The sequence below is a fragment of the Pseudophryne corroboree genome, chromosome 1 (genome assembly GCF_028390025.1).
Source record: "Pseudophryne corroboree isolate aPseCor3 chromosome 1, aPseCor3.hap2, whole genome shotgun sequence".
In the NCBI taxonomy this organism is placed as follows: Eukaryota; Metazoa; Chordata; class Amphibia; order Anura; family Myobatrachidae; genus Pseudophryne; species Pseudophryne corroboree.
The window spans coordinates 1,034,397,261-1,034,410,780 of record NC_086444.1 but is presented as its reverse complement, the minus strand read 5'-3'; the positions used below and the strand labels follow the sequence as shown (position 1 = coordinate 1,034,410,780).

General features: G+C 49.3%; 1 protein-coding gene across 2 annotated transcripts in view; it reads right to left on the bottom strand.

Annotated features, from left to right (window-relative positions):
* CFAP96 (cilia and flagella associated protein 96) overlaps positions 1 to 13,520 on the bottom strand; it is a 118,758-nt gene that overhangs the window by 47,334 nt on the left and 57,904 nt on the right. For both annotated transcript variants that reach the window (XM_063920751.1, XM_063920752.1), the window contains exon 6: positions 4,798 to 4,977. In XM_063920751.1, the coding sequence (XP_063776821.1) occupies positions 4,798 to 4,977 (180 nt within the window). The remainder of the gene's footprint in view (positions 1 to 4,797; positions 4,978 to 13,520) is intronic.

Here is a 13,520-nt window from a genome sequence, read left to right as displayed (position 1 = left end):
GTTGTTATCCTCTATTGAAATGTTACGTTGTTTGGAAGTTTAAATGTCTAACTGCTTACATACTCAAAAGTTACTCTCCTGATATGTCTCCATGCAGATACTTGACCCACTCTCTCCCCTCCTCCCCCCCTCCTATTCTCCGCCCCTTGGGGCGGGCGCTCCAGCTATCCTCTCTACCTGCCTTCTCTCCAGCTCTCTCCCTCAGGTACCCCCAGGGGAGGCTTGCCTCCTATCTTTTCCCGAGCGGCTCGTGACTCGCGGTCGGGGCCCCATGCCGCGCCCCCACAGGGCCCCGGGCCCTACCGCTGACCTAGGTGTTCCCCCAACGCCTAGTATTCCCTCCCCTTGTCAGCTTAACCGGTCCTGGCCTCCTCCGCCAGACGACCAACCACCCCCCCACCCCTTCCGGTCCTCTTTCCCTTCCACCCCTCCTCTGACCACACTCTTTCTCACTTCATATATCTTCGATCTGTCTCCCCCTTCTCCACCTCCAACCACTCCCGCCCTTTCAAACCTGCCTACCTCACTGCTGCCTGCCCATGGGTCTCCGGGTACTCTCTCATAATGTGAAGGGCTTGAACAGCCCTCAAAAGAGAGGCAAGCTCTTTGCTTCCCTTAAACACCATAGAGGCGATCTGATTTTCCTACAGGAAACTCACTTCGTGCACGAATCTCACCCTACCCTGCAATGTAAACCATTCCCCGTTTCCTTTCATGCCTGCGATCACCTAGCCAAAAAACGTGGAGTAGCAATCTTAATTGCCCGCCACCTGTCTTTTGAACTCCTAGACTCTCATGCTGACAAAGACGGCCGATTCCTTGTCCTAGTGGGTAAACTCAACAATAATATATGCACTCTGGTTAACGTTTACGCCCCTAACCAGCGACAGGAACGGTTCTTTACAAGGCTAGATAACCTCCTCACTCGAGTCCGACAGGGTGACCTTATACTTGCAGGTGACTTCAACTCCGTTCTCAATCCACAGCTAGACCGCTCTACATCTTCCCCTACTCCTTCCCCGTCGGACTCCCTTCGCTCTAAATCCCTCCTCCGACTCATGCGTTCCCAACTCCTCTACGACTCTTGGAGGATAAAAGACCCCTCTGCCCGCGACTATACCTTCTACTCTGCCCCTCATAACTCCTACTCCCGCATTGATATGGTCCTGCTCAGTCATGATCTTGCTATCAACCTCCGTGATGCCCATATCCACCCACTAATCTGGTCCGACCACGCCCCCATCTCCTGCGACCTGGCAGGCTTGGCTTCCCGTCCTCGCCCTATGACATGGCGCCTCAACGACTCCCTCCTACACAACCCTGAGACAAAGTCCCATCTTCAAGACAAAATCTCTGATTATTTCACCTTAAATGACTCCCCTGACATTTCTAGACCCACCCTCTGGTTAGCGCACAAGGCTGTCCTTCGAGGACACCTTATCAGCCTAGCCTCAAAAGCTAAAAAGCAATCCCTTTCCCAATACAACAGGCTCTCCATTAAACTCCATGCACTTGAGACCCAACATAAGGCGTCGCCCGACCAGGCGGTCTTGTCCGAACTTCGCACCATTAAAGCGGAACTCGATCTTCTTCTTACCACACGGGTGGCCAAGCGTCTTAAGTGGCTTCGCCAGTCTTTTTATGAGAAGGGTGACAAGGCGGACAAGATCCTGGCGGCCCGACTCCGCTCCACAAGAGCCAAAACCAACATTGTCACTATCAGAAACTCTCTCAACCAAATCATTCAGGATCCCACAGCCATTAGAGCCGCCTTCCAATCCTACTACACCGACCTATACAACCTCCCGCCCCCTCCACCAGGCTCTTCCCCCCCAACCTCGATCCGACCTTATCTCCCACTTTCTCTCTGCTTCTAAACTACCCAGACTACCCCCGGACGCCTTGGACCTTCTCAACGGTGAGATTACGGTGGAAGAAATCACCCAGACTATACTCATGCAAAAAATAGGCAAATCTCCGGGCCCAGATGGGTTCACCGCTCTCTACTACAAGAAATTCTCTGCCCTTCTCTCCCCCCACCTACACTCTCTCTTCAATGGGATTGTCCAAGGCGACCCTTTCCCCCCTGAGATGCTAGAGGCCAGAATTGTGGTGATCCCCAAGGAAGGCAAGGACCCCCTTAATTGCGCAAGCTATCGCCCCATATCTCTCCTGAACCTAGACCTGAAAATCTTTGCTAAGATCCTGGCCAACCGTCTTAACCCACACCTCCCTTCCCTTGTCCACTACGATCAAGTAGGCTTTATCCCGGGCCGCCAGGCAAGAGACAACACCAGACGTGCCATTGACCTTATACATATCTCTAACTCCAGGAGATGCCCCACTATCATGCTTTCCTTAGATGCCGAAAAAGCATTTGACCGGATCTCCTGGGACTTCTTGAAACCCACCTTGGAGGCCTATGGCCTGTCCGGTGGCTTCCTCACTAGCATCCTAGCATTATATTCCACCCCCTCTGCCACCGTCCTTATCAATGGTACCCCATCCGCCCCGCTTAGCATTTCCAATGGCACACGTCAGGGCTGCCCCCTCTCCCCCCTAATATTTGCCCTTATTATAGAACCCCTTGCCTCACAAATTAGAGCACATCCGGATATACACGGAATAAAGGTAGGCCCCACAGATCCCAAAATCTCCCTCTTTGCAGATGACATCCTACTCTCCCTCACCCAGCCCCTTATTTCACTCCCAAACCTATTTTCGGTCCTACAAGCCTATAGCCTTATTTCAGGCTACAAGATTAACTACTCCAAATCTGAGGCCATGATGCTACATATCCCCCAACACCAGGCTGAGTCCCTTCGCAACAATTTTAAATTCAAATGGCACCCCACAAAGATAAAATACCTAGGGATATACCTAACCCCGCGCTACGACTCCCTCTTCCGGGAAAACTTCCCACCCCTTCTTACCAACACATTAGCCGACCTGACTTCTTGGAACAGTCTCTTCATCTCGTGGCTGGGCAGGATCATAGCAGTTAAAATGACCATAATCCCCAAATGGCTCTACCTTTTCCAGACTCTCCCTGTGGCGGTCCCGGCCCCCTTCCTCCGCAATATCCAACGAGCCCTTATACGCTTTATTTGGAACCACAGACCTCCCCGCATTGCTGCCAACACTCTGAAAAGAGCAACCTCCATGGGAGGCAGAGGACTTCCCGATGTCAAATTATACTACCTCGCCTCCCACTTATCCCACATTGTCACTTCCTACGCTCCTCCAGGATCGGTCTCCTGGTTGGACATCGAAGCAGCCTTCATTGGCATCCCAGATCTGACCCCCCTATGGGGACTCCCCTCCGCCTCTCGACCCCCAACCTCTAAACTTCTTCCCACCATCAAATTCAACCTCAAAACCTGGGACACCCTCTCTCTGAAGTGGGGTCTCACCACTACACCCTCACCCTTAACCCCCATCTGGCAGAACCCCACGTTTCCCTCCGGACTCTCGGCTACGAGATCCCGGACGTGGATAACCCTAGGCCTTAAATTCCCAATTGACTTTGCCGACCGAGGCCAATGGCTGTCCCTCCCGGACCTCCAGCAGAAAGTCCCCTCACAACCTCTCAATCCCTTTCAATTCTTACAAATACGCCACTTTTTAACTTCCCTCCCTCCCACTGCCTTACTCCGTGCCCTTACTCCCTTTGAATCCCTATGTGTCAACTCTCATTCCTCCAAAGGCATAATCTCCCAACTTTACTCTCTCCTACTGGATTTTTCCCTGCCCCTATCTCGGCCCCATGAAGTTGCGTGGGAGCGGGACCTCGGGCCCCCACCTGAAACTCAGGATTGGGAGGACATGAGACTAGGGATTGCTAAAAGCTCTATTGCCACTGCCTTTAAGGAAACGGCCTACAAAGTTTATTACCGCTGGTACTATACCCCCGACCGTCTTAACAAAATTTTCCCGTCCTCCTCTTCAGCCTGCTGGAGAAACTGTGGGGATAGAGGTACTATGCTCCACATATGGTGGACCTGTCCGGCTATCGTCCCCTTCTGGGATCTGGTCCACTCCCTCCTCAACTCACTTCTAGAACCCCCTGTATTGAAGGACCCTTGGGTCTCCTTACTGTGTCTTCCCCCCCCACACCTTAACAAATTCTCCCAAAAGCTAACCTCACACATTCTGGCCGCAGCTAAATCACTGATCGCCCTCAACTGGAAGAACCCCTTACCACCCTCCCTACTATCCCTCAAAGCTAAAATCTGGCACATCGCCTCGATGGAAAGGATAACCTATTACCTCCACGACCGGGGCCACGTCTTCGAGCAGGTCTGGGCTCCTTGGCTCACCGCTGAACGTGGTTAGCCGACTCCCTCCACCCGCTCCCGCCCCTCCCGCAGACCCATGGGCACCCACTCCCTTCTCCCCCTGATATCTCTCCTCATCCCATCTCTTAACCTCCTCAATTATCTCTTCCCCCTATTACCCTCTCTGTCTTCGTCTCTCCTCCGTTCCCCCCCCCCCCCCCCCTGTTACGATCTTGCTGCTCTTAAAACTTATATTATGTACGGTTACAAATGTGGTTATTCCCCCCCCCCCCCCCCTGTTTCTCTTCCCCCCCCCCGATCCCCATGTTTGAACTTGACTGTTTTTCCCACACCAACTAACCCTGTTACTCATTTGAAAATTGTGGTCCATTTTGGACACTGGCTATGTTGGCCATCTGTCCCTTGTATTCCTAGAATGCCCTCTTTGTGTATCTGACCACGTATAAATAAAGAATTTCAAAAAAAAAAGAAAGACTGTTATGCAATCATTTACACTTACCACTTTAGCAGGTGAACTTGGCTTAAATGGTTTTACATTTTGTGCTTTCTCTTCCTTTTTCTTCAGTGGTGGTAAAGGTTTGTCAGTCCGATAAGGATTGATGTCAAAGTATTCCTTTGGGCAAAGGTTTAACCTGAAAGGGCCATCTTTAAGTTTTGATTTGTGATGTTCTAATTCTTTCTGCAATGATAATACATTTACAGTATATTTAATATATACGTTATGGTAAGAACTTACCGTTGATAACGGTATTTCTCCTAAGTCCACAGGATAACAATGGGATATGATGGAGCGACAGCGGATTGGCACCAATCGATCAAAGCTTTCCGGCCTCCCAGGTTGCAACGGGCCCGTCCATATATCCCCGCCTACTGGCTCAGGCAAATCAGTTGTATTCCAAAGCACAAGGCAGGAGCATCATGTAGAGCCCTAATCAGGCGAGAAGAACACACATGCACACCCTTCCGTACAACAAGAAAGAGGTTAGTGAGTAGAAGGATCCTCGAATCAGGTGCGTAAGGGTGGGATCCCTGTGGACTTAGGAGAAAAACCGTTATCAACGGTAAGTTCTTACCATAACGTATATTTCTCCGGCAGGGTCCACAGGTTATCCACAGGATAACAATGGGATTTCCCAAAGCAATTTAGTGGTGTGGACGCTCCTGATTGGACAGGCGAACCCTTCGCCCGAATTCAGCGTCATGAGAGGCAAAAGTATCCAAAGCATAATGTCTAATGAATGTGTTAATGGAAGACCATGTGGCTGCTTTACATATCTGTTCTGCTGAAGCACCACGCTGTGCTGCCCATGAAGGACCTACCTTACGAGTAGAGTGAGAAGAGACATTAGCCGGAACAGGGAGATCAGCTTGAGAATATGCTTTAAATATGCTTCTGAAATCATCATTCGAAGCCATCTTGCCAGCGTCTGTTTACTAGCAAGCCGTCCTCTCTTGTGAAATCCGTAGAGAATGAAGAGAGAATCTGTCTTTCTGATGGCACTGGTACGATATACGTAGATCCTTAATGCACGGACTACGTCCAGCGATGCATCTCCCGCAGAAAGTCCCGATACCTGAAAAGCGGAACTACAATTTCTTTATTAAGGTGGAATTTAGACACCACCTTAGGAAGATACCCAGATCTAGATCTGAGAACTGCTCTATCTGGATAAAAAAATCAGAAATGGGGAACAACATGACAGTGCCCCTAAATCTGATACTCTTCTAGCTGATGCCATAGCTAGTAGAAAGAGCACTTTAGCGGTCAACCATTTAAGATCCACTTTATTAAGTGGTTCAAATGGGGCAACTTGGAGGGCTTTCAGGACTAAACATAAGTCCCACGGCACTGTAGGCGGATCAAACAGAGGTTGAATGCGCAGCATTCCCTGGAAAAAAGTATGCACATCCTGCAAATTGGCAATTTTCTTTTGGAACCATGCAGTCAATGCCGATACTTGCACTCTCAAGGAAGCCACCTTCAAACCCTTATCCATTCCTGCCCGAAGGAATGCTAAGACCCTGGAAACTCTGAAAGATTTAGGATTCACCTTTCTTTCACTGCACCAATGAATATAGGTTTGCCATATTCGGTGATAAATCCGAGCTGAGGAAGGTTTCCTTGCTCTGAGCATTGTTTGAATTACCTGTTGTGAGAATCCTCTTGACTTCAGGATAGAGGTTTCAAAAGCCACGCCGTCAAAGACAGTCGATCCAGATATCTGTGATAACAAGGACCCTGCATCAGTAGATCTGGACGTTGAGGGAGCAGAAATGGAGCATCCGTCGACATTCTCTGCAGATCCGTATACCAATGCCTTCTTGGCAAAGCCGGAGCTATTAGTATCACGGCACCCCTTCCTTGCTTTATTTTTCTCACCACCCTGGGTAATAGGGTGATCAGAGGAAACACATAAGGCAGATGAAAGTCCCATATCACCGACAAGGCGTCCACAAAGATTGCTCTGGGATCCTTTGTTATTGACCCGTATGCTGCACTTTGTTGTTCAGACGGGACGCCATGAGATCTATCTTTGGCAACCCCCATTTGTATACTAGAGTCTGGAAGAACTCCGGTTGTAGAGCCCATTCGCTTGCTTGAATGGTATGTCGACTGAGAAAATCCGCTTCCCAGTTTAGGACTCCTGGAACGAACACTGCGGACAAGGCTGGATGATGAAGTTCTGCCCACTTTAGTATGTGACTTACCTCCTTCATTGCTTTTTGGCTGCGAGTTCCTCCCTGATGGTTGAGGAATGCTACTGCCGTCGCATTGTCCGAGCGGATCTGGACTGGTTTTCCTTGAAGAATGTCCTTTGCCTGAATCAGTGCCATGTATATGGCCCGAAGTTCCAACACATTTATTGGCAGGCAACTTTCTTCTTTGGTCGATTGCCCTTGGAAACACAATCTTCCGGACAATGCTCCCCAGCCCTGAAGACTGGCATCTGTTGTCAGAATCTCCCAATCTGATATCCAAAAGGGCCTCTCCTTATCCAGATGGGATGTCTGTAGCCAGCAGGCTAATGACCTTCTTACTTTTACTGAAAGCACCATACTCTGTTTCTTTATTGTCTGATGTAATCCATTCCATTTGGCAAGAATTAGATGCTGCAGAAGTCTTGAGTGGAATTGTGCATATTCCACCATGTCGAATGTTGACACCATCAAACCCATCACTCCCATTGCTGCGTGAATGGATACCGTTTGACTGTGTAACAAATCCTGAATCCTTGACTGTACCTTGGATATCTTGTTCCGAGGTAAAATTACTCTCTGCAGACCTGAATCCAGTACAGCCCTCAAGTGAGTCATCCGTTGTGACAGAACTAGAGATGATTTTGCCCAATGTATAAGCCACCGATATCTCTGCAGACATGTTATTGTCTGTTGGAGATGACATAGGGGCAATTCCTGTGACTGTGCCAGGATTAAAAGATCGTCGAGATATGGAAAAACTCTTATCCCCTGCTGGCAGAAATAAGCTGCCATTAACACCATAATCTTGGTAAATACTCTGGGGGCTGTGGCCAACCCAAAGGGTAGAGTCTGGAACTGAAAATGCTGTTGGAGGATAGCGAACCTGAGATAACACTGATGGGACAGTGCTATAGGAACATGTAGGTAAGCATCCTGTATATCCAGGGATACCATATAATCTCCTGGCTCAATGGCCAAGATTACGGAACGTAACTTCTCCATGTGAAACCGAGGTACCCAAATGTATTTGTTCAGCATTTTGAGATTGAGAATGGGCCGAAATGATCCATTTGGCTTCTGAACCAAAAATAGGTTGGAGTAAAATCCCTGTCCTCGTTGTGCAGGGGAACTGGAATAACTACTCCTGACTGAAGCAATTTCTGAACTGCTTCTTGCAAAGCCCTGGCCTTCGTCTCTACCCGAGACGGGCTGGTACAAAAAAACCTTTGAGGAGGATGCTTCTTGAAGGGAAAAGCATAACCTAGAGATATCGCTTCCTGCACCCAGGCATCTGTTGTAGACTGCTGCCAGATCTGTGCAAACTGAAGAAGTCGGCCCCCTACCCTGGGGTCCGCCAGGTGGAGGCCCGCACCATCAGGCTGATGGCTTATCTTCTGATTTGGAAGCCGGCCCTCTGTTAGCCCAATGTTTTTTAGTCTTACCAGACTTCTTGTATTGGGGCTTGCGATCACTTTTTCCCTTAAACTTTTCCTTGAAAGGGCCGAAAAACCAGAACTTTAGGTTTGTAGTTGTATGTGGAAGGAAACTTGACCTTTTTGGAGTCTGCTTCTGATTCCAGAATATCTGTCAGTTATTTACCAAAAATAATATTTCCAGAAAAAGGCAAAGATTCCAAAACCTTCTTGGATTCTGAATCAGCTTTCCATGTACGTAACCAAACTGCTCTACGAGCCGCTATTGTTGAAGCTGATGCCCTGGAGGCGATAGTACCCATATCTAATGCTGCATCTTCCAAGAATATTGCAGCCTGTTTTATATGAGCTATATGGGATTTTTGTTCTCTAGAAGCTACTGAAAAATCACCCTCCAATGTATCAGCCCAGGCAGCCACTGCCTTTAATATCCAAGCTGAAACCATGGCTGGCCTTATGACTGCCCCGGACAGGGAAAATATTGTTTTTAGAAACCCAACCACTCTCCTATCCGTGACATCATTTATTGATGTTGAAGGCAAAGGTAATACAGATTTTCGCACTAATCGAATCACATACGTATCTACTTTAGGAGCCACCTCCCTGTTATGAGTCACAGCTGTGGCTCATTCCTGTTTTGCATTTTGGTTATGTATACTTCTGTTTATGTTCCCCGTGGGTGTCATGGGGTGTTCGGAGCTCACCCTTAAGGAGAGGGTACTGTTATGAACCACAGGTAGTGGTTCATTCCTATTTTATGTTTATAGTTGTCTTGCAGGCCAGGATTTCCCGTTGCTCTGGTTTAAGAATACTCTTGTTTGCTGCCGGTGGTGAGTCTGTGTAATTGCAGCTTGTTCCCATGTGTTCAGCCTCACCTGTCTGTTGATTGCACCTCTCAGTTGTGCAGCAGGGCAGCTGCACGACATAATTAATTAAGACTCTCTGTTATATTCTGGCTCAGTGCAATTCACAGACGCTGGTGATATTTCCTGAGTTCCAGAGTTCTTGAGTTCTGAGCTAGTCTCTGCCAGTTCCTGAGCTCCTGTCTAGCAGTGTCTGTCTAGCTGCTTCCAGTGTCGGTTCCTGAGTGTCGGTTCCTGAGTGTCGGTTCCTGTGTGGATTCCAGTGTCTGATCCCGTGTCCTGCCGTGAAGCGTTCCTGTCCAGGAGTCCTGTGGCTTTGTCTGTGCCTGGGCGAGTGTCTGGCTTCTTGTTGTCCACCGGTCTGTCGTTTGGGATTCTGCCTGCCCTCCAGTTATGAGAGTCTGTGTCGGCTGCATTAGGGGTTCCTGTCCGTTGGCCAGTATTTGTACCGGTTCCGTGAGTAGCGGCTTTGACCGCGTTCGTCGGCCTAGGCCGCAGTATTCTTTGGTTATATTTAGTTACTGGTGTTTTGCAGAGGGTTCTGCTTATGCTGTCACCGCCGGTACACAAAAGTATTGTGTCGGCGTGTGGACAGCATTTCCTTTGTTGTTCTTTTCCTTTGGCGGCGTGCCGCACATATATTTAGTTTTAGGGTAGTTAGTAGCCCCTAGCTTCTGTTTGCTTTAGTTAGAGGTCCCCTTGTTATTATCCTGTCTCGGTTCACGCCTTGTCTCAATCTAAGACCTGGGGGCATCGGAGTTGGGCAGACCTAATCCGCCCTTCAAACGCGGCTGCCGTGGGCCCAAGAAACCATAGTCACTCAGGCGTGAACTGACCACACGGGTGAAACAATGGAGGTAGGGTGCTAGGGGCTATTTCCACACCACACCTTATTTCAGCGTCACGTTCTGGTGCTCAGGACTCACTACGCAACATCTCCCTTGTTCTGAGCACCAGGAACCTAACATTATCACCAGCCATACAACAAAAAAGAAACAAAGCTAAATAGTAGTTTTTTCTTTTTTGGTCCAGAATCCAGTCCTGTCTAGAACTCAGTGTGCAGAATCCAGTCCGGTGTTTAGAATCCAGTCCTGTCTAGAATTCAGAGTGCAGAATCCAGTCCGGTGTTTAAAAATCCAGTCCGGTGTTTAAAAATCCAGTCCGGTCTTGTCTTGTCTAGAATCTTGTCTTAGAATCGTGTCTAGTCTTGTCTTGTCTAGTTTGAAATCCTCCTATGCCTACTATGCAAGCCCTGCAAGCATCTCTCTCAGCCCTGAACTCTGCTTTCAGTGTTTTGAAACCTGAGCGACTGGAAGTTTTGCAGCAATCCTTAAAGCAACTGCAAAACCTTCTGACTAAAATTTTTCTTATCTTGCCAGAAGTTATTGAGAGTTCATCTTCCTCTAAAGAGACTCTTGCTCGCAATATGGTGACAAGAGAATCCTCAGGTTCAGTTGGAGAGAAAAAGTTTAAAAGTTTTCTGCGGCCCAGGCTCTCGGAAGAGGAGCTTCTGCGTCGCAGAAACTTACATGTATGCATATATTGTGGGGGTTTAGGCCACTATCTGCAGACCTGTGAGTTGCGCAAGCCAAAGTGTGGCGACAAGTCCTGCCCTCTGGCCAAGTTGAGTCAGGATACAAGACCTACTCCTGTCTCTACTGTGGCAGAGGTGCTTGTCACACAACCCACACTAAAAAGCACTCTGTCCTATAATTGGGGTCCTTGGGCTAGGGAGCCCCATTATAGATTCAGGAACCAAAGGAGAATGTTTCTCTCCTCTCTTGATTTTCCTGTGGAAACAGAGTTGCAAACCCCTGGAGTGGTGCCCGATGCCCAGGGTCCTGGAGTGGTGCACGATGCCCAGGGTCCTGGAGCGGCGCCCGATGCCCAGGGTCCTGGAGCGGCGCCCGATGCCCAGGGTCCTGGAGCGGCGCCCGATGCCCAGGGTCCTGGAGCGGCCCCCGATGCCCAGAATCCTGGAGCGGCGCCCGATGCCCAGAATCCTGGAGCGGCGCCCGATGCCCAGAATCCTGGAGCGGCGCCCGATGCCCAGAGTCCTGGAGCGGCGCCCGATGCCCAGAGTCCTGGAGCGGCGCCTGATGCCCAGAGTCCTGGAGCAGCGCCCGATGCCCTGGATCATAGAGGGACATTGAATATTTTAGCTCAGGTGTCAATACCAGAAGGGGTCTCAGAAGCTGTTACCCCAGGTAGGGACTTGAAAAGCGTAACTCCAGAGAAGGTGTCTAAAATCATAGTTCTAAAAGGGAACTCGAGAAGTAAAACCCCAGAAGGGATCTTTGAAGTAATATCCCCAAGTGGGGTCTCGAGAGACACAGCCCCAGAGAAGGGTCTAGAAGTCGTTTCCCCAGGAAAGGACTTAAGAGGCATAGCGTTAGTGGAGGTTCTGAAGGTTATAGCTTCAGCAAAAGTCCCGGAAGTCATAGTCCCGGGAGAAGTTTCGATAATTATCGACTCAGAGAGGGAGGCCGACGGCCCGGTCCCTGAGTGGGAGGCCGACGGTCCGGTCCCAGTAAAAGAATCCGAGGTGCTGACCCCAGCGGGGTTCCCGGAGGCCACTGCCCCAGCGGGGTTCCCGGAGGCCACTGCCCCAGCGGGGTTCCCGGAGGCCACTGCCCCAGCGGGGTTCCCGAAGGCCACTGCCCCGGGTGGGGTTCCCGAAGGCCACTGCCCCGGGTGAGGTTCCCGAAGGCCACTGCCCCGGGTGGGGTTCAGAAAGTCAGCCCCGGGTGGGGTTCAGATAGTCACTGCCCCGGGTGGGGTTCCGAGGGCCACTGCCCCAGGTGGGGTTCCGAGGGCCACTGCCCCAGGTGGGGTTCAGAAAGTCACTGCCCCAGGTGGGGTTCGGAAAGTCTCAGCCTCGAGTAAGGTCAATAGTGACCAGGTCCTAGCAAAGCACTCTAGTCAGTCAGATGGGAAGGAAGCAGATCCTGACTCTGTTGATATCTCAACATCTATAATCTTTGATGGGGACTTAGTCCAATTTCTGGCGCTTTACAAACACTATTACATCATTATGTTGTCTAGACCATTTCTGGGCATCACTTCAGAGAACCTTGTGCTCTATCTGATATATTCCTTTAGAGGAGAGCCTTTTGAGTGGGCGACCAGCCTAATGAAAGCTGAAGATCCCATTCTTCAGGATCCCCCAGCATTCAGTGATGCAGTTATTAAAAGATATGGTTCCAAAGAAATTGGTTCAGGTTCCTCTAGGTCACCCGTCTTATTTGCTGAGAGTTCACCGTATACTGTAAACTCGGCACAAGAGTCTCAGCCCGTTGTTTTGACTGCAGGATGTGCTTTTCTGTCTTCTAATTGTAGTACTTTGCCTGAAAGTTCAGCTCCCAAGGTTAAGAAACCAATCTCTGATTTGAACCCAGCCCTGCTGGGAGGTACCATCAGTTCAGACAATGTTTGGGGAATTACCTTGGTCAGACCTCAAGAACTTTGTAAAAATAAGAAGAAGAAAAATAAATAATTATTAACTCTTGCCTTGATATAATTTTTTTTTTTTTTTCTTTCCTTGTCTTGTGTCCAGTGGCCACCGTCAAGAGGGGGGCACTGTTACAAGCTGTTGCCACAGCTTGTTTCTGTTTCTTATCTTTGTATGTTTATTCCAGTGTCAGGTTTATTAATGTATACCTTGTTTTGGAAAACCTGAATTTTGGGGTCCTTTGACCCCTCCTCAATGGGGGGGTAATGTTATGAGCCACGGCTGTGGCTCATTCCTGTTTTGCATTTTGGTTATGTATTTTATGTTATACTTCTGTTTATGTTCCCCGTGGGTGTCATGGGGTGTTCGGAGCTCACCCTTAAGGAGAGGGTACTGTTATGAACCACAGGTAGTGGTTCATTCCTATTTTATGTTTATAGTTGTCTTGCAGGCCAGGATTTCCCGTTGCTCTGGTTTAAGAATACTCTTGTTTGCTGCCGGTGGTGAGTCTGTGTAATTGCAGCTTGTTCCCATGTGTTCAGCCTCACCTGTCTGTTGATTGCACCTCTCAGTTGTGCAGCAGGGCAGCTGCACAACATAATTAATTAAGACTCTCTGTTATATTCTGGCTCAGTGCAATTCACAGACGCTGGTGATATTTCCTGAGTTCTTGAGTTCTGAGCTAGTCTCTGCCAGTTCCTGAGCTCCTGTCTAGCAGTGTCTGTCTAGCTGCTTCCAGTGTCGGTTCCTGAGTGTCGGTTCCTGAGTGTCGGTT